The sequence below is a fragment of the Pan troglodytes genome, chromosome 8 (genome assembly GCF_028858775.2).
Source record: "Pan troglodytes isolate AG18354 chromosome 8, NHGRI_mPanTro3-v2.0_pri, whole genome shotgun sequence".
Classification (NCBI taxonomy): Eukaryota; Metazoa; Chordata; class Mammalia; order Primates; family Hominidae; genus Pan; species Pan troglodytes.
This window is the reverse complement of record NC_072406.2, coordinates 24,806,109-24,827,199: the sequence shown is the minus strand read 5'-3', so window position 1 is coordinate 24,827,199 and position 21,091 is coordinate 24,806,109. Positions and strand designations below refer to the sequence as shown.

General features: G+C 38.1%; 1 protein-coding gene across 3 annotated transcripts in view; it reads left to right on the top strand.

Moving 5' to 3' along the window:
- The window catches only part of UPF2 (UPF2 regulator of nonsense mediated mRNA decay), a 123,099-nt gene that overhangs the window by 84,916 nt on the left and 17,092 nt on the right, over positions 1-21,091 (top strand). For all 3 annotated transcript variants that reach the window (XM_016962633.4, XM_016962632.4, XM_507656.8), the window contains exons 13-18: positions 1,738-1,941; positions 2,752-3,027; positions 6,013-6,196; positions 9,762-9,901; positions 15,092-15,196; positions 15,497-15,595. In XM_016962633.4, the coding sequence (XP_016818122.1) occupies positions 1,738-1,941; positions 2,752-3,027; positions 6,013-6,196; positions 9,762-9,901; positions 15,092-15,196; positions 15,497-15,595 (1,008 nt within the window). The remainder of the gene's footprint in view (positions 1-1,737; positions 1,942-2,751; positions 3,028-6,012; positions 6,197-9,761; positions 9,902-15,091; positions 15,197-15,496; positions 15,596-21,091) is intronic.

Sequence of the window (21,091 nt, the reverse complement as noted above, 5' to 3'; positions counted from 1 at the left end):
TGATCATCTTGCTATAGTAGAGGCTTTGAAATAGTAATTGCTAACTTTTTAAAAAATTTTAATGTAATAGAGATGGGGTCTTGCTATGTTCCACAGGCTGGTCTCGAACTCCTGGGCTCAAGCAATCCTCCTCCTGCCTCAGCCTCCCAAAGTGTTGGGATTACAGGTGTGAGCCACTGCACCTGGCCACTAACATTTTTATAATGTGCCAGACACTTTCCTATGTACTTCACATATTTTTAACTTGTCTAGTCTTTACCATAAACTAGGAAGTAAGTACTTTTTTTGTTATCCCCCGTTTTACACATGAGGAAATTGAGGTTGTCGTACAGCCTCAGTCTTGATACAGTGTCCTCCACCTTAAGGGATCTTTTAGCCAGTTGACTTTGGGTTTATTTATTTGTTGGAAATTAATGATTTTATTTTTTAAGTGAGATTATTAGCTGGCATAGTGGCTCATGCCTATGAGCCAACACTTTGGGAGGCCGAGGTGGGCAGATCACTTGAGGCCGGGAATTCGAGACTAGCCTGGCCAACATGGCGAAACCCTCATTTCTACCAAAAATACAAAAATTAGCCGAGTGTGTTGGCGCATGCCTGTAATCCCAGCTGCTCGGGAGGCTGAGGTATGAGAATTGCTTGAACCCTGGAGGCGGAGGGTTGTAGTGAGCTGAGATCATGCCACTGCACTCCAGCCTGGATGACAGAGCGAGACTCCATCTCAAGAAAAAAAGAAAGAAAGAAAGAAAGAAAGTGAGATTATTTATGTCAAATTATGCACCAAAGAGAGCATGTTATTTTTCATAAACCTTGGGTTTTTGTTTTTGTTTTTGTTTGAGATGGAGTCTCGCTCTGTCACCCAGGCTGGAGTGCAGTGGTGGAGTCTCGGCTCACGGCAACCTCTGCCTCCCGGGTTCAAGTGATTCTCTTGCCTCAGCAACCCTAGTAGCTGGGATTGCAGTTGCCCACCACTGTGCTTGGCTAATTTTTGTATTTTCAGTAGAGATGGGGTTTTGCCATGTTGGCCAGGCTAGTCTCGAACTCCTGACCTCAGATTATCCACCCACCTTGGCCTCACAAAGTGCTGGGATTACAAGCATGAGCCACTGCACCTGGCCCATTTTTGTTTTTAAAGACCTACTCCATGCTGGGCATGGTGGCTCATGCCTGTAATCCCAGCACTTTGGGAGGCCAAGGCACAGGGATTACTTGACGTCGGCGTTGGAGGCCAGCCTGGGCAACATAGGAAGATCTCGCCTCTACAAAAAATACAAAAATTAGCCAGGCATGCTATTGCATGCCTGTAGTCCAGTCTATTTGGGGGACTGAGGTGGGAGGATTGCTTGAGCCATGGAGGAGGAGGTTGCAGTGAGTCAAGATTGCGCTACTGCACTCCAGCCTGGGTGACAGAATGAGACTGTCTGGGGGAAAAAAAAAAAAACCTACTCCAAACTCCTGATTGGATATTTATTTTAATGACCTGAGAACAGTCACCTAGATTGAAGACCTGAAAACTCTAGAAAATTTGAGAGCACTATGGAAGGATTCAGGAAAGATGATAATACATTTTATCGTAATTAGAAAGTCTCATTTTTTCTATTTCTGAAGAGGCCGATAGGGGATTTCTAATGTATTTTCTATTTCAAAAGTTCTCTGCACAATCATAGCAAAATTTCTGTATTATTTGGTCAGACTACTGTGTACTTATCTTAATAATTTGAACAAAATTCTCTTTAGGTTTTGAGACAGATGCGAAAGCTGCCCTGGCAGGACCAAGAAGTGAAAGACTATGTTATTTGTTGTATGATAAACATCTGGAATGTGAAATATAATAGTATTCATTGTGTAGCCAACCTCTTAGCAGGACTAGTGCTCTACCAAGAGGATGTTGGGATCCACGTTGTGGATGGAGTGTTAGAAGATATTCGATTAGGAATGGAGGTAAACAAGACTTCCTTTAATGTCACACAACTGGAATTCGTGGAGAATTTATTATTTCTAGGTTACTATTGAGACTCAAGTTATAGGAATCTATAAATTTATTAGTTAGAAAAAGCTGATAATCATTTTATAAGAATTTCCTGTAAACACTTTCCTCTTTTTTTTTTTTTGAGACTGAGTCTCGCTCTGTCACCCAGGCTGGAGTGCACTGGCACGATCTCCGCTCGCTGCAACCTCTGCCTCCTGGGTTCAAGCAATTCTCCTGTCTCAACTTCCCGAGTAGCTGGGACTACTACAGGTGCATGCCACCACGCCTAGCTAATTTTTTTTGTATTTTTAGTAGAGACGGGGTTTTGCCATGTCGGCCAGGCTGGTCTCGAACTCCTGACCGTAGGTGATCACCTGTCTTGGCCTCCCAAAGTGCTGGGATTACAGGCATGAGCTACTGCGCCCGGCCTAACAGTTTCCTCTTACTGTAAAACCCAGATTTATTGTTTCCTTAATTCACTGATGGCAGAGAAAATAGGTTAAGGGTAGAATTACATTTTAACTGTTTTAGAAACAATTCATGTAATGATAGCTAAATTTAATACCTAACATGTTCTTTTTATGAAAACACTTTAAAGATAGCCATTTCCTAGAGAGAGAAAAGGACACCTAGAAGTAACCAGTTTATTAGAAAAGATCTGTCATTTCTCTGTTCAGTGTTCTTTCAGTAATAGATATTTTCAAGTTACAGAGACAAGTTTAACCTGTTTTCATATACACTACTCCTCTTTAATGAAAATCTGTGTTTTTGTTGCCTTTTAGGTTAATCAACCTAAATTTAATCAGAGGCGCATCAGCAGTGCCAAGTTCTTAGGAGAACTTTACAATTACCGAATGGTGGAATCAGCTGTTATTTTCAGAACTCTGTATTCTTTTACCTCATTTGGTGTTAATCCTGATGGCTCTCCAAGTTCCCTGGACCCACCTGAGCATCTTTTCAGAATTAGACTCGTATGCACTATTCTGGACACATGTGGCCAGTACTTTGACAGAGGTTCCAGTAAACGAAAACTTGATTGTTTCCTTGTATATTTTCAGGTATATAAGCTGAAATATTCAGTTTGGCATCATTTAACATATTGCATGTGTTTTAAAAGAATACTATGAGAGAAGAAACGTTATGGTATTCATATATTATATATATGTTCATAATTAGATTATATTCTTCATATAAGAATGCTTTTGGAAATTTAAAGATGTATGATGGATTCTATTATATGAACATTCTCATTGCATATAACTTTTATGATTGATAATGATTGGTCATTAATTTTGGGAGCTGTTTTCATACAGTTTATAAATTTGGTTCAGTAATTTATGGACCGTGATATTTAATACAGTAATTTATTGATTAAATTACTTGTGATTTGTAATACATTTGTTAATGTTCTCTTCTCACTCATGTATATTCTGGTTTACATCTCAAATTCTTGTTTCTTTCTTTTTTTTTTTAAAATAGAAATGGGGTCTTGCTATGTTGGCCAGGTTGGTCTTGCACTCCTAGCCTCAAGTAAACCTCCCGTGTCAGCCTCCCAAAGTGTTAGGATTACAGGCATGAACCATTGCGCCCAGCCCAAATTCTTGTTTCTAAAAGATATATATATGTGTATATATATATGTATTTTTTTTTTTTTTTTGAGAGTAAGTCTTGCTGTGTCACCCAGGCTGGAGTGCAGTGGTGCAATCTCAGCTCACTGCAGCCTCCACCTCTCAGGTTCAAGCAATTCTCCTGCCTCAGCCTCCAGAGTACCTGGGATTACAGGTGTACTCCACCACACCCGGCTAATTTTTGTATTTTTGGTAGAGAGGGGGTTTCACCATATTGGTTAGGCTGGTCTTGAACTCCTGACCTCAGGTGATCTGCCCACCTCGGCCTCCCAACGTTCTGGGATTAACAGGCGTGAGTCACTGTGCCCAGCCTAATTTTTTTTAAAAAAAAGAAAACCTATCATTTTTGAGGAAAATGTGTTATTTTTAATACAGTAAGAATATTTGTTCATTTATTCGTAAATTCTTGGGTTGTGTTTTCCATATCTTAATGTTGGGTTATTATATAAACTTGTGATTTAGACCAAGCACAATATAAATTAAATTCATATACAAATACAGGGACAGTACTACAACCTCTACAAAGTTTGTATTTCAGAAGTTAACTTATAGGTTGATTAGTTGGAGCCCAATTACTATTTCCCATAAAATACAATTTTCTAAGTGCCAATTAGGGTGAACAACTCACTATCAAGTGCTTTAAGTTTTACTAAGTGGTGATAGTACCATTCGATTCTATATAATCACAATTGTTAGTATTTTCATTTACCCATTATGAAGAAAATAAGTTTAATGTAACTTGAAGTATCAAAAATACATCCACATGGTGGCGTGTGTTAAGTTTGGGGTAAATATTCTTGGGGAATTGCGGTCTGTTAGCTTGCTCCTACCGCTATTCTTTTGCAGTAGAGGGAAACTTATTACTCCCTTACTTTCTGAATTGATGAGCAAAAAGTGGGGAAAAGGACTTGCAGATTTGAGGGTTGCAGTCCCTGTTGTATGTAAGGACCATCTTAAGTTGGATACTGTATTAAAAGCCAGAGTTTTGCTGCAAAATGGCAGCTATAACAGCATCCAAAGTAGAATCTCTCTCAGAAGAGAATCCTTCTTTGGATTCCCTCTGACATCTTAGGCTGAGAGAAAAGAAACACTCAGAAATATTCAGGAGCCAAAAGAGACAAAAATATTTTCCAAACTGATTAACAGACAAAAATGTGTAACAGAGCCATACCTAGGAATTGGAGTCAGAAGTGAGTGAGGCCTGGGTGATGAGGTCTGTGTGTTCCACCCAGAACATGGAGTGTACAGTTTAGTATTAGAAGGTCAGGAAGAAAGGATCCCCTGGAGCAGTGCTTTTAAACTTTCCTGTGCATCCATGTCCCCTGGGGACATTGTAAAGATGCAGATTCTGATTCAGTTGACCTAGGGGGAGGCCTGAGATTCTACATTTCTAAGAAGCTCCCAGATGAGGTCCACACTTGGAGTAGCAAGGACCTGGAACAAACTGGAGAGGAAGAGTAAAACTCCCAGAGGAATACCTGTTCATATACTAGTAAATTCTTGGGTTGTGCTTTCAGTTAATGTAAATTTAGGAATTAAAACAAGTATAAAATAGAATGTGGGAACCAGGCTTGGAGTAGAGAGGGAAAATATCCACACCATGCCATATACACAGTAGATATTCAATAAATGCTTGTTGATGATTAGTGATTTTTATATATTTCAAAAACCTTATTTTCAGGTACTTTAACTCTTCAAAAATCAAAGCAAGTAGCACAAAGAAAATAATGAACATTTATCACAACGATGGCTTTGAATTTAGTTAAATTTGTAAAATTAAATATAGGAAATCAGTGCCTTGTTTTGGAGTACCTAAAAATTTATTTGGTATTTTATTTATAATATTTCCTTGCCTTAAAAAAACTGTGACAGTTATAATAAAAAGATATTTAGGGCCGGGCGCAGTGGCTCACGCCTGTAATCCCAGCACTTTGGGAGGCCAAGGCGGGCAGATCACGAGGTCAGGAGATTGAGAACATCCTGGCTAACACGGTGAAACCCCGTCTCCACTAAAAATATTAAAAAGTAGCCGGGCGTGGTGGCATGCACCTGTAGTCCCAGCTGCTCGGGAGGCTGAGGCAGGAGAATGGCGTGAACCTGGGAGGCGGAGCTTGCAGTGAGCTGAGATGGCGCCACTGCACTCCAGACTGGGTGACAGAGCGAGACTCCATCTCAAAAAAAAAAAAAAAAAAAAAGATATTTAATAAATTCACCAAATAGCTCAAGACCTGTATAGACAGAGGGAAATGATTGGAATAGGATCATTGCTGTTGACCATTAATAGAAATGGTAAGTGTCTTTTATAACCTTTTAGCTTAGTAGTTATAACTGGGAAACAGCACAATATAGTTTATTATTTTAAAATATTTTGTTATTAATTTCTTATAGCTAAATTTATTTTTCATTTGTTATCAGCGTTATGTTTGGTGGAAGAAAAGTTTGGAGGTTTGGACAAAAGACCATCCATTTCCTATTGATATAGATTACATGATCAGTGATACACTAGAACTGCTAAGACCAAAGATCAAACTCTGTAATTCTCTGGAAGAATCCATCAGGCAGGTACAAGACTTGGAACGAGAATTCTTAATAAAACTAGGTAAGCAATTGATTGCAGACAGAAAATGAAGGTGATATTTGGCAGATTATTTCTGGAATTTGCTTTGTAATGTTACCAGTCAGAGTTTACATTGTATCTTTTCTATTTTCGGTGTTGAGTGTTACGTAGTAGTGTTAGGTAATGCCTGTGTGGTGTGCTTGATTTCACTAAGTAATTTCAAACCGGAGGACAGCAGTTACGCAGGACTTGCAGGACAGGACTTGAAGCAAGTGACAGTGATGGGGGAAAAAAAAACCCACAATCCTGTCTACCTCTCTTACTTTTAGAATTTTTGGTTGCTAATATAAAATCTATTTTTTATTAAAGCATTTCTTATTTTTGCGTATATATTTTCAACAGGCATTATTTCCTAGAAAGTGCAAGCAAAGAAACTGTAGAAGGGAGTACCTGTCAGAAGTTTGGAACTCTACCCTACAGGATTTCAGAGCTTACCCACTGGCAGAGTTGCTTCTGTCTCTAAGGACTAGAGAAAATCTAGAGATAATTAGAAGGTTCTCTATATACTTTAGTATCCTGAGGTTGTTTTGGGGAGAAGAGTTAACTCTTGAACAGCTTCCACCAGAGCTGCAGGAACCTATATGTCTTTAGAAATAACCAGTACAAGGTATAGCCATACCAATCTGGTTTATATGCTGATAGTTCTTAGCATGTTTTATTGTAGTCATTTTAAAGTGACACGTTTTGGCCAGGTGTGGTGGTTCACACTTGTAATCCCAGCACTTTGGGAGGCCGAGGCAGGCAGATCACCTGAGGTCAGGAGTTTGAGACCAGCCTGGCCAACATGGCAAAACCCCATCTCTACTAAAAATACAAAAATTATCCAGGAATGTTGGCGCACACCTGTAATCCCAGCTACTCAGGAGGCTGAGGCAGGAGAATCGCTTGAACCCGGGAGACGGAGGTTGGAGTGAGCCAAGATCACGCCATTGCACTACAGCCTGGGTAACAAGAGTGAAACTCCATCTCAAAAAAATAAAATAAAGTAAATAAATAAAAAGTGACCCGTTTTCAGACTATTAAGCTAGTATTTGATTTCCCACTAGAACTTGGTACATTCATGTCTGTCATTAAGGGATCTTTACTTTCACCAGTTATGCAAATTATATAAATTTACGACATCGCACATCTGAAGAACCACTTTTCATGGTAAAGGTTTTACAAGTGCTGCTACTGATTGTGCAAGTATTAACTTTTCCTACAACTTAACCCGTAAAGGCATATATGATTCTTTTTGTTCTTTGAACCTTTTTCCAAGTTACCTACTTTCTTTTCCTTTTGAAATTTCTAATTGAATACATGATCTCATATTGAGCAGAGTATTTATGAACTTATTTCACTTGCTTTGGATCCTTGGAAAATTGTTAAGTCTTAGCCTTGTTTCCCAAAAACCTGCATGAATGGTATTCTCTGTATAGTGGACATGAGTAAATATTAGTGTGACACCTAGTTTAGTGACAGAAAAGAGAACAGTTGTGCTTTGTCCTTTGTAGATCAAAAGGCTAAATTAAAGGACTGCAGGCTTCTTGTGAGGACTTTGTCCTTGTTTAGAATATGGAGGTAAAAATAGATCGCTGTTTGTGAATGAAACTCTGAAGATGGTAGCGGCCGCAATCAGTGCACTCCCAAGTCTCCATTTGCTTCCTGGTTGAGGAAGAAGACGCATGCAGAAAAATCGATATTAAATCCGTTTCCTACTGAGAAACCAAAAGATAATACAGTGTTGTGCCTTTGGTAGTTTTTTGTTTTCAGACACCTGAAAATTCGTTGTCTCATGTTAGTTTTATAGTATCCCAATATTAACATAATAGTTAATTGGAAAACACTAAAACCATTTTATCATATTTTAAAAATAACTTTTAATAGTATTAAAAGTAATGTGTTCATGACAGTAATTTTTAAAAAACCAAGAAAACAATACCAATATTCCATACAGAAAGATAATCATGTGTTAATATTTTAATACATATTTTTCTACTCTTTTTAAATTTTTTTTGTGTTTGTGATTTTCTAACCAATTGGTTCTACTTAATACATTATGAAATTTTTTCTTGACATTACACATATTCTCTTAAAGCTTTATTTTTTGTTTTGTAATTGGCTGTATTCATTTGTATCTATGTGCCATAATTTACTTAATACAGCTGTTTCACTCTTAGGTTGATTCTAGTTTTATACCACTGTAAATAATATTTTTAGTGTACCTGTGATTTTCTCAGGATAGATAGGATTACTGGCTCAGATTTTTATTTTAATTTAAGAACAAAACTAAAATGGTAATTGGCAATGTTATTTAATTCTGGTTTGGAAGTGTTCAGAGCAGTATTCATGAAATGAGAGGGTTAAATCACATCATCGCTAAAGTTTCTTCCTGCTTGAATCCTCTAAGATTCTATGCATGAACAGGTATTTATTTAACACCTACTGTGTATTTATTAATATATGGGCTGTCTTAAGTTTTGAACATTTAAGACAAGTTCTTTGTCCTCAGGGGTCTTATAATCTGATGTAATATTTATGAGATCGTTAGGAAAAAATAACAACATGCTATATCATCAAATGTAAGATGCTGTAAGTTCTCCACATGCTTTAGGAGCAAATAGGAGAAAAAGTAACAGATTGAAGTACTCATTGACAGTTCATGCAGGAAGTAAAACTGAAACTGACCTTGAAGAGTGGATGGGATTTGAAAGTGCATATTGAAGGGTATTCTCTATTGAGAAGGATATTGGGCAAGCAAGATCTCAAAGCAGTGTGTTCTGTGACAGGAGACGTCTAAGGCAACTTCAGGGGAGGGCTTAGGAGAGAGGAGTGGGTAGCAGATCAGTGGGATCAGATGAGACCACATTGTGTGCATATCAAAAGTAGAGAGGGTGGATTGGAATTCCAACAGGAGGAAGAATTGACTGGGCAGTGAAATGTGGGATGGACGCAGGAGGTGAAAGCAAATTCAGGCCAGTGAGTTCCATTAGGCTTAGGAGGAGAATGCTGTTATTGAAGAAAAAAAATTAGTCTGTATGGTGACAAAGCTGCTTATGGCGTTTTGCCCCATTCCCCCGTCTTAATTTGCATACATTCAAATTGATAGCCACATATGATTTCTCCATTAAAGTGGCACGATTTTTTTCATGTCTTTTGAGTTTTTGGAGACTCTTTAAATCTCATTTGGTAAAGAGTGTGGCCAACGCTGTATCTTACATATGGCTGAGACTGTACCTCATCTGTTACTGTTTTCTACCTTTGTCCAAGACTGAGATATACAAGATTATCCAAGTATTTAAAGCTGTAAGAAAAGAGGGAAAAGTATACACACACATACACTTATTTTTTCTCGCTTTTTGTTAGTTGTGTTTATTTGTTGAAATGTAGGCCTACACATTTAGTTTTTTAAATGTTTCTCACCGTAGTTTTTAATTCTTTTACCTTTGTTCTGAGAAAATGGCTGTTGAATTCTTAATGCATACTTTTACATGAATTGGTATAGTGTAGAAAACTAGCCTGTGTCTATTTTTAATGTATTTTTCCATTTCCACCTTCTCATTTCAAGGCCTAGTAAATGACAAAGACTCAAAAGATTCTATGACAGAAGGAGAAAATCTTGAAGAGGATGAAGAAGAAGAAGAAGGTGGGGCTGAAACGGAAGAACAATCTGGAAATGAAAGTGAAGTAAATGAGCCAGAAGAAGAGGTGATGACTTTTATATGTAGCGACATAGAGTACATTTGTGTAAGAGTATTTTGATTGTATGAGCCAAAATCTTTTTAATACATAAGACCTCCTCCTGGTTTTTTGTTTGTTTTTTTTTTTTGAGACAGAGTCTTGCTCTGTCGCCCAAGTTGGAGTGCTGTGGCACAATCTCGGCTCACTGCAACCTCTGCCTCCTGGGTTCAAGTGATTCTCCTGCCTCAGCCTCCCGAGTAGCTGAGATAACAAGCGCTCGCCACCACACCCAGCTAATTTTTGTATTTTTAGTAGAGATGGGGTTTCACCATGTTGGCCAGGCTGGTCCTGAACCCCTGACTTCAGGTGATCTGCCCCTCTCAGCCTCCCAAAGTGCTGGAATTGCAGGCGTGAGCCACCGCACCTGGCCTCCTCCTTAGTTTTATTATAGTAAATGTAACGAGTAGTATGTTTTTATCATAAAACCCCTTGTTTAATTAAAAGTTTTTAAAGAAAGTAATAAAATACTGATTATAGCATTTTTATTTAATAAGCAATTTAAAGAAAAAATTGATTTCCACGTCTTTTTTTTTTTTTTTTTGAGACAAGGTTTCTCTCTGTTGCCAAGGCTGGAGTGGAGTGGTGTGATCATAGTTCACTGCAGCCTCAACCTCTTGGGCTCAAGCAATCCTCCCACCTCAGCCTCCTCAGTAGCTGAGACTGTGTGGACGTGCTACCATGCCCAGCTAATTATTTTGGGTTTTTTTGTAGAGATGGGGATCTTGCTATATTGCCCAGGCTGGTCTCAAACTCCTGGGTTCAAGCAGTCCTCCTCCCTCAGCCTTTCAAAGAGCTGGGATTACGGGTGTGAGCCATTGCACCCCACTTCTTGTGTATCTTAATCTCGCTGTTGAATATGGACTTTTTAGTCAGTGGATTTTATACTCTTCAAAACAAAATTACTGGCTAGATATTAATGAGGTTTGCTTTATTTTTCCCAGATCTCATGGTTATATGAAATCCGAAATTCAACATATACGATAGTAATTGATACACCCTTTTTGTATCTATGACTATTAAGTTAAACCATATGAAATTGTTCTTGTACTGTTTCTGACTTAGCAAAATGTCATTTCTGTGTGATTAAAACTAGCAGTTTTAATTCTTTGGGTTTTGTTGATGTTGTTTGAGACAGCCTTCACTGTCGCCCATGCTGGAGTGCAGTGGCATGATCTCGGCTCACCGTAGTCTCCACCTCCGTAGTTCAAGTGATTCTTGTGCCTCAGCTTCCCAAGTAGCTAGGATTTTAGGTGTGTGCCACCATCCCCAGCTAATTTTTGTATTTTTAGTAGAGATGGGGTTTCACCATGTTGGCCAACCTAATCTCGAACTCCTAGCCTCAAGTGATCCCCCACCTTGGCCTTCCAAAATGCTGGGAGTACAGGCGTGAGCCACCACGTTTGGCCCATGATTCTTCAGTTTTTTCTTCCAAACTCACTTACGTTTATATGTTCCATGAAGCTGTGCACATCTATAGTACCAGCTACTCGGGAGGCCGAGGTGGGAGGATTGCTTGAGCCCAGGAATTCATGTCCAGCCTGGACAACATAGTGAGACCCTGTTTCTTTAAATTGAAAAAAAAAAGTCGATCAAAATAAAAGGATGTCTGAGATTTGCTTTATAATCTCGAGGTAGATTGGGGAATGGGTTAGGGGTATAGAAGAAACAAAACGAGAGTTTAAAAAGTTAGAGTGAGTAAAGATACGAATAGAATACTGATGAAATTAAAATTTAAGTCATGAAATTAGCAGTTTTTCACTGGAAGTATGATTTTAATTAAATATTGAAAGAAGTTTAAATTTGCAGTCAATACTTAAGTGTTTTGGGGAAATTTAATTTCACTTTTAAAGTTTTTATTTGAGTAAATGGGATGTAAATATTTTGAGAATGTTGGTTTAATATTTAAAGGAATGTTAATTGTTTATGACATTCATAAGATAGATTTGCAAACTGGATTTTTAAAAAGCTTTATTTAGAATTAAAGAGAAAGGACTCATAATTTAAGGTGATTAAAGTTTTCTACGGTCAGATGTAAAAATCCATAAGGCTGTGTTTCCTTTAGCCCTAAAGCTTTGTAACTTATTGGAAATTTGGAATGGTTTAACTGCATAACAAATTGCTTTGCTATCAGTTAAAAAGGATCGGTTGTGAAGAGACAGTATGGGCAATAATGTATGGTTTTCCTAATTGGCAAGTATTTATAGGCAGTGGAAATGCACCATTAAGTATTTATGTTGTTTGCTACCACTTTTTCTTGACAACCTTAGAACTTCCTTAGATATAAATAAGTTAGTAAAAATTTAGAACTGGAATATGTTTCTTTAATTGGCTTTAGTATACTAGATGAACATTATATTGCTTTGTTTTCAAAATGAGGTTGTAATAGAAACATTCAGTAATAGAATTCAAGTTGACTCATTAAGTATTTTATAACAACAAAGGGAAATGAGAAAGTATTTCCATTTCATATTTTCAGACTAATCTTATGGTTGTCTTGGATTTGGCTACTGTACTAATTACATGAGCAGTATCTAATAAATCCAGCATTGTTGGTAAATATGATATTGAGGAGGGCTCATTTTCTTATTAATTTCTCATTTGAAGAGTTCTGATATGTTTCCTCCTCTAAGTGCATTTTCTACTTTTTAAACATGAACTTTATAATTTTGATAGTTATATCATTTGTAACTATTACTTACTTTTCCAGTTGGAGAATGCATATTGCACAGGATACATGTGTGTTTGCTACATAAAAATGCAAGCAAAATGTGCAGAGGGAGGTTCCAAGTGCTTGTGTGTGGGAGAAGTGAACTGGGACTCTGGTTCACTTTGTGATAAATTAGGTTGGAATAGTTCACTTCTCCTTTCACCCCAAGACCAGTTTCCTATGACCGCCCTCCAAACATAAGGAGGAGAAATTTATTAAAGAAAGATGTATTGATTATGAAGTAATAAGAGCAATGGATATTCTACAGTTATTTACTTTGAGACAGAAGGGTTAGAATTCAGCTCTTAAAAACAAATGCTGTGTTCTATTTTTATCTTGGTCTTCAGCTGTTTAAAGTTCTATTTGACATTTTGAAGAGTGGGGGTGACTTTGAGCACCTAACAACCTGAACATTTTCTCTTAAATGTCAGCTCTATAAGTTAAAGATAACTTTAAATTAAATGTTCTTCTGTGATAACTCCAATATTCTCTAGCATTATGTAATTTATCAACAGAAAGTGCAAGATTCATTCTTATAATAGCAATAATAGTTATTTACTGAGCATTTATTGTTCATGGTTACTGCCCTAAGGGCTGTATTTGTATTACCATTTCTCATACTACCCTTGCAGTAGGTGGGAAACAAAGGCACAGATAGGTTGAATAATTTGCCCAAGATCATAGAGCAGGTGATGGCAGAGCCGGTATTTGAACTCAGGCAGTTTGCCTTTTGCGACGCTGTTCCTCTTGCTTTCCCTAGCCTGCTTAGGTTTTGTGGTCCATTGACGAGCACTTCTTAATTCCACCCATTATTATATCAGTGTACACTGGGATAGGACAAATGAAATTCTTGTTCAAAATCTTAATTTGAAAAATTAATGCATGCTACATTCCCTGAGTAATATGAAATGTAAAGGATGGAGAGAGGGGAAAAGTTAATGTATTTTAGCTTAGTTTATGAATGGGAAGTGTCTTTTAAGTGTTGAGAAAGGATTCATTTTTTCAAGAGCAAATTTAAGAGTACCTCTATTGCAAATTTAATTTTGAATTATAAAATTAATTCAGAAAACATTAATGCATTTGGGGGGAAAAAGGTAATGTATTGGTGTACATTTTTCTTTTTGGTGGGGGATGGAGTCTCGCTCTGTCGCCCAGGCTGGAGTGCAGTGGTACAACCTCGGCTCACTGCAACCTCTGCCTCCCAGATTCCAGTGATTCTCCTGCCTCAGACTCCTGAGTAGCTGGGATTACAGGTGCCTGCTACCACGTCTGGCCAATTTTTGTATTTTTAGTAGAGACGGGGTTTCGCCATGTTGGCCAGGCTGGTCTTGAACTCCTGACAAGTGATCCCCTGACCTCAGCCTTCCAAAGTGTTGGGATTACAGGTGTGAGCCGTGGCGCCGACCATTGGTATACATTTTTGAAACGTTTTCATTTTAAGAACTCAGAATCTTCAGCTGTCTATACACTGTTGGGGTTTTGGAATTAATTGCTACATACACTAAAGATAATGTAACACATTTAAGTATTTGTTTCAGGAATTATTTCTCAGCCATCATGGCACAGTGAGAGGCAGCTGGATTTAGTGGGTTTTTGGTTTTTTTGTTTGTTTGTTTTTTGTTTTCTTTACTCTTAAGGAACCATGCGGGGGTGACTTGGGATACTGGGGTGGAGGGGTAAATGAAGCTCCACTCTGTGCTTTGTGCCCTTTGAAAATCTCTCGGTGCTCTGCCCCATCTTCTGTTTGACAAGAAATTTCAGCTGATCGAAGTGGAGGGAGGCAGGGACTGACTGTGAGGATGGGGTGAAGTAGTCCTTGAAAACCACCAGTTAGGGGAGCTGAACGGCCAGGTCTTCTGCTTAACAGCAGTGTGCCCTTGGGCAGATCACTTAACTTTTCTGAGCCTCAGTTTTTTCATGTGTAAAATAGGAACAATAAAGCTTGTCCTTCCATCCTCAGACTTGGGTAGAGCAAACAAAATGAAGTGTATGAGAACACCTTCCAAATCGAAGTGCTTTGTAACAGGTAATGCTGTATCATTGCTTTCAGCTGGTAATGCTGTTACATTTGAACTTTTGTTGGTTTCCATTGCAGTTAGATGGGTATTAAAGAACTACTGTGAGACATTCAGCCTCTCCAGATTTGTTTCAGGAGGAGGAGAACACAAAAGGCTCAGGAAACTTCTTCACTGTGGAATTCAAGAAAGAGCTTCTACAATAGATCTCTGTATTGTTAGATCAGTGGAAGGTAGTGAGATGGGTTTTCAACTACTGATTTGTCTTAAATGTTGCTAGCTGACTTTGCCCTCCCATTGGAAACCAACTACCTAAAGAGCTAAAACTTGAGAATAATAAACAATTATACAGAAGTTTTGAAATCTTTTTAAGGCATGTAAAATATGGTTACACTTCGAAAAGTTATTTAATCTTCTAATGTTCAATAATTTCAGGAGGGTTCTGATAATGATGATGATGAGGGAGAAGAAGAGGAGGAAGAGAATACAGATTACCTTACAGATTCCAATAAGGAAAATGAAACCGATGAAGAGAATACTGTACGTATGGCTGAAAATTTTACTTTTTGAAATTGTGCAGCATTTTTATAGTATTTGAATTTTAGTCATGAAACTGAATTTGTTTCTTTTGATTATGAAAAATATTTCTTTAGAAATTCATTTTCAATTTGTTTTCCTAACCATTTTCTTTAAATTCTTTTAACATTGAATAATGTTAGATATTGTACTCATTTTACTCCTTGAGTTATGTTAAACAAGTTGTCAATACTAAAAGGCTTTGCCCTAGAAAACATTACAGTTAAAATTTCTGGTCTGATTTTGTTGTTTTGTTTTAATAAGGAGGTAATGATTAAAGGCGGTGGACTTAAGCATGTACCTTGTGTAGAAGATGAGGACTTCATTCAAGCTCTGGATAAAATGATGCTAGAAAATCTACAGGTATTAAATGTCATTTGTTTCAAAGACTCTTCTCGATACAAAACATTGCAGCCCATTACATTCTGGTTCATGTGAAGGCCTCTCCTATCTAAGTGTCTCTTCTGCAGCAGCTTTTGCTAGATCATGTGTAGACAGCTTGCAGCCAGCTTCTTGTCCTTCTTGCATCCCACATCCTGATTTGCATGAGGTAGAGTCGGTGAAAATGCAACACATACAAGATTTGGAACAGAATAATTTCATTGTGCCAATCTTTGCCTTTTATTTCTTAAGTCGTATTTCTTTTCTTTTTTTTTTCTTGAGACAGAGTCTCACTCTGTTGCCCAGGCTGGAGTGCAGTGGCACGATCTCAGCTCACTGCTACCTCTGCCTCCTGGGTTCAAGCAGTTCTTGTGCCTCAGCCTCCCTAGTAGCTGGGATTACAGGCATGTGCCACCACCCCGGGCTAATTTTTGTATTTTAGTAGAGACAGCGTTTTACCATGTTGGCCAGGTTGGTCTCGACCTCCTGACCTCAGGTGATCCTCCTGCCACGGCCTCCCAAAGTGCTGGGATTACAGCGTGAGCCACCATGCCTGGCCTATTAAGTCATATTTCTAAGACTTCTTTCTTGCAGTTTGTTTGGAAGCCAAACTGTGCAGAAGATAGACATTTGGGGTCATTTAATTCAGTAAATTCTTCCATTTATTAGTTGAATAGCTTCTATGTTAATGGAAAAATGTTTGTTATTTAATGTTTAAAGAAATGCTAGTTGTTTAATGTATTCATAACATTAATAAACTGAATTTTCTAAAAAACACTACTTAGCAGTTTTTTGAATGCCACAGTAATTTCAAGTAACTATATTTTTCTAGAGTTAGAGACAAAATCTTAGACTGCTTACTTCAGCCCTATATGTACTTGTTGTTAACCCTTTGGTGACGTGACGAGTGGGTTTGTTCGAATGGCAGGATGCAGGCCCCACTGGGGTGGGTTTGGTGGAGAATGAGAAGGGAGGGAGTGAAGATACTACATATAGATAAGTCTTGAGGAGTTTTGCCAGAAAGGGAAGAGAAACGGGGAGGTAGCTAGAGAAGGTCGTAGAGTTAAAAGACAGGGTTTTTTTTTTAAAGGTAGAAGATATTATGGAATCTTTATATGCTCATGGAGCAGTCCTTTAGAGTTGAAATATTGGATTTTACTTTCCTTGATGCTGCTACAGCCAAAGGTATGATCAAGTACAAATTAGTGTTATAGGTGTCTTAGGTGATCTTCTTTCTTTATATATTAAAATAACATGTCTTCATATATCCAGAAAGCTCCTAATTTATGAAATAAATCTTACATTTATGTTATTTAGGAGCGCAAGCAATCAAATAAAACATAATCATTATAATCCCTTGGAGGAGAGAATAGTTTACTTCTCTGAGAAACTTCCCATCTTATATAAATCAGTAGCCATTTACTCAGCCACTCATTTCTTTAGCAGATATGTTTATTGGGTACCTATTGTGTGCTTAACAGTGTGCATCGGGCTAAGTATAAAGTGATAAATACAACTGAGGTGGTTCCTGTTCTAACAGAAGGTAGATATTTAACAACTAAACAAATATATCATTTCAAATTGGGATAAATGCTAAGAGCAGAATGCTTTGGTAGAGATTAAGGGAAGGGCATTCCTAGATAGGATAGTGGGGAAGAAGTCTCTGAGGTCATGAATTTCAAACAGGGCAAAGTAAAGTGGAGCCATCCATCCAGGTGAAAATTTAGGGGAAGATGGGAACAATGTGTCAAATGTCTTGAGGGAGAAAAGAACCTGTATTTAAAAAACTAAAAGAAGGCCAGCACTAATAGAGGGCAGGGCACAATCCTGTGTGGGAGGGCAGAGGTACCCACCAGGGCAAGGCTAAAAGCAGGGAGCCTGGACAGAAGGCTTTGGTAGTGATTCAGGTGAGAGATGACAGTCAGCTGTCTAGCATATGGCAAGGCACATGGAGAGAAGTCTGGATTTGAGCTATTTCGGAGGTAGAACGACCTGGCTTATTTGGCGCTGGATTGGATATGGGTGTGTAGGGGGTGAGACATCAAAGATGATAGTTGGTTTTCCAGATTGGGCCACTGGCTAATCTCTGGGACAGGAAACAAAGGACCAATGAGCAAAAGTTTCCCTTTGGCCGTGTTCCACTTGAGAAGCCTTTGAGGTGTCCAAGTGGAAATGTATGGAGATCAGAAGGTTACGTGGAGTGAAAACAGAAATGTGATGGGTAGAGTATATTGAAAGCATCGGAACAAATGATTCATCCCTGGTGTAAAGTGTGGACAGAGAAGAGAAGCAGGGTCAGGATTGAGCCCTGAAGAACCTTAACATTTAGAAATAAGGTAGAAAAGCTGATGAAGTCAAAGGAATAGAAGTTTTTGATATGGTCCAAAAATTTTTGCTTATTGACAGTTCTTGAAGAAGCAAGCTGGAAGGATGGGAAGATGTAATCGAGGAGGGAAGTTCGAATTCACATTTTTGCAGATGTGCTTTTTGTGCTGGAGAAAAACTTAATTCTATATTAGGCCCTAGTTTTTAAGCATTATCAAAGTACTGAACAACTGTACAGAGTCTCTTTGTTTTGATGAGATTGTCATAGGAGGATGCAGTATCCTAGAGATATTAATTTTCCATAAATCAAGCCCTTAAACTTAGTATAATCCTAATCATATCACACCAGGAAGATGTTTTGTTTTGTTTTTCCAAGGGAAAGAGAAGAGCAGGGAGATCAATGCAGAATGAATTTAAAATTATTTCTTAAAACATCTGTAAGAATAAGCAAAATAGCTAACAGATTTTCAGGAAATGAGTGAAATGCTCTACAAGATATGAAAACATGGCTGGGCACTGTGGCTCACACCTGTAATCCCAGCACTTTGGGAGGCCGAGGCGGGTGGATCACCTGAGGTCAGGAGTTCAAGACCAGCCTGGCCAACATGGTAAAACCCTGTCTCTACTAAAAATACAAAAAAATTAGCCAGGCATGGTGGCAGGCGCCTGTAATCCCAGCTACTCAGGAGGCTGAGTCAGGAGAATCACTTGAACCTGGGAGGTGGAGGTTGCAGTGAGCCGAGATCACGCCATTGCACTCCAGCTGGGGGAGACAAGAGCGAGACTTCGTCTTAAAAAAAAAAAAAAAAAAAAGATAAAACATTTTAAACTGACAATAATAGTTTGATACAGGAACAGATTAATGAAATGGAGAAGAATCCAAAATAGACCCAAAACATGACCGTTTAGTAATATGATGAAGATAACGTTGCAAATCAGTTAAGGGAAAACAGACAATAAACAAAAATAAAGTTGACGTCCTGTTTTATTTCCACAGCAGAATTAATTGCAAATCTATCAAACACTCCAATAATTATGAAGACTGTTGGGCCCTGCATCAAGCGCTTTACATCTATTCTTTGCATAGTGCTGTCAGATACTGTTAGTATTCCTTTGCTTTGGCTAAAGAAACAGAGGCTTGGAAAGACAAGAAACTTGCTGGCCAGGCACGGTGGCTCAACGCCTGTAATCCCATCACTTTGGGAGGCCGAGGTGGGAGGATCACGAGGTCAGGAGATCGAGACCCTCCTAGCTAACACAGTGAAACCCCGTCTCCAGTAAATACAAAAAATTAGCTGGTTGTGGTGGTGGGTGCCTGTAGTCCCAGCTACTTGGGAGGCTGAGACAGGATAATCGCTTGAACGCAGGAGGCAGAGGTTTCAGTGAGCTGAGACTGTGCCACTGCACAGTCTCTCTGCATGGGGGACAGAGTGAGACTCTGTCTCCAAAAAAAAAAAAAAAAAAAAAAAAAAAAAAAAACTTGCTTAAGACCACATGGCTAGGACGTGGTGGAGTTTGTTCTCAACTGTTTTACTGTGTTGCCTTCTAGCACAGGATGCTATAAGAAACTTGAAGAAATGACAGGCCAGGAAGAAAATATTTATGGTCTACACAAAGGCCTAATACTTTTACTATAGCAAATCAATGAGAAATGATGAATGATCTAGTTTTTTTTTTTTTTTTATTGTGTGAAAGGTAATGGCAAAATCATGCCAAAGGTCATGAGTAATAAAATAGTATGAGCCTTTTCACTTATCAGACCATCAGATATTGGGATTTACTAAGTGATAATATCCAGTGTGGTTTTGTTTGAGTAATGATTTGGTTTGTAAATATCTATCAGTCCAGCTTTTTTAGAGGGAAATTCAGTAAACCTGTCGAATGGGCTTGCCAGTTGATCTAAAAATTTACCCCTAGTTAGTAATTCTCTTTATAAAGCTAAATATACAAAGTTGTCACATTGTGATAGGAAAGTCCTTCCATGTGTGGGAAGGATCATTTAAAAAAAAATATTGTCTGTCAATAATTAAATAATAAGGGCATATCAATGTAATTAGCTCTGTATATACTCAAAGAGAAAGATAACCAAGATATAGGATTAAACAGAATAAAAAATATGTATGTTGAGTATACAGCAATATGCATTGTGGTTGCTTGTGTCTATATTATTAGTATATGCAAGAAAAAATCCGAAAGAACATACTGCATTGTTAATAGTTGAAAAAATCCAAAAGAACATACTGCATTGTTAATAGTTGTTGCGTCTTGGGGTTGGGGCAGTGGGAAGTCGCTGGAGGAGTTAGTATGGACATACTTACCAATACATTTTTGTATTTAAATATTTTATGAAAAGAATATGTTAATTTTATAATCAAGGAGAAAAATCAAGGTTTGTCTATTGTGATCCTTTTGAATTTTAAGTAAAAAGTCTTTATAAATCTTACGAACCTGGGAAGACTTCAAGCAGATTATGATAAACTAGAGCTTAAAAAAGAAACAATAAAACAGGATTTTGCTTGATTTGCAAGTCTCTTGAATATATGGGGCCTATATCAGAAGACTATTTAAATGGTGGTAGAGCAGTTTCTAAGACATTGAGGGCCTTTCAGCATGACCTGCCTACCTTCCTGGAACATTCAGCTCGTCCCTCTTTGCTGCTCATTCATCAGTCATGTGTTTGCAGTTCCCTAAGTGTACCATGCTGGTGGTCCATGTCCTTTCTTTGCACCTGTTCTTCCCCTGCCTCGATTCCCTCCGCATTCCCCAAACTGCTCTTTTACCATCTGCTTGGAAGAAGTTGATGAAGTCTTTAACATTCTCAAATGTGCCATTTCTATTCAGCTTTTTGTGAAAGGCACGCAACCACTCTCAGCCAGGTACAGGTAGTCACTTCATCTCCTCCACAGGTGCAGTACACCTATGATGTATCATCATCATTGTTTCTGTATCTGTCTTAACAAGCTTATGAGCTCTTTGAGTGTAGAGGCTAAGTATTTTTAACATTACTGTCTCCAAGCCTGTAACACATGGCAAGTCTTCGGTGAAGGTTCATTTAATTAATTGGTTGGAAAATTCAGTGTAAATGCTAAAAATAATTGATATTACCAACCAAGGAATTAATACAAATGGTCATAGATTCCATTCATTCTTCAG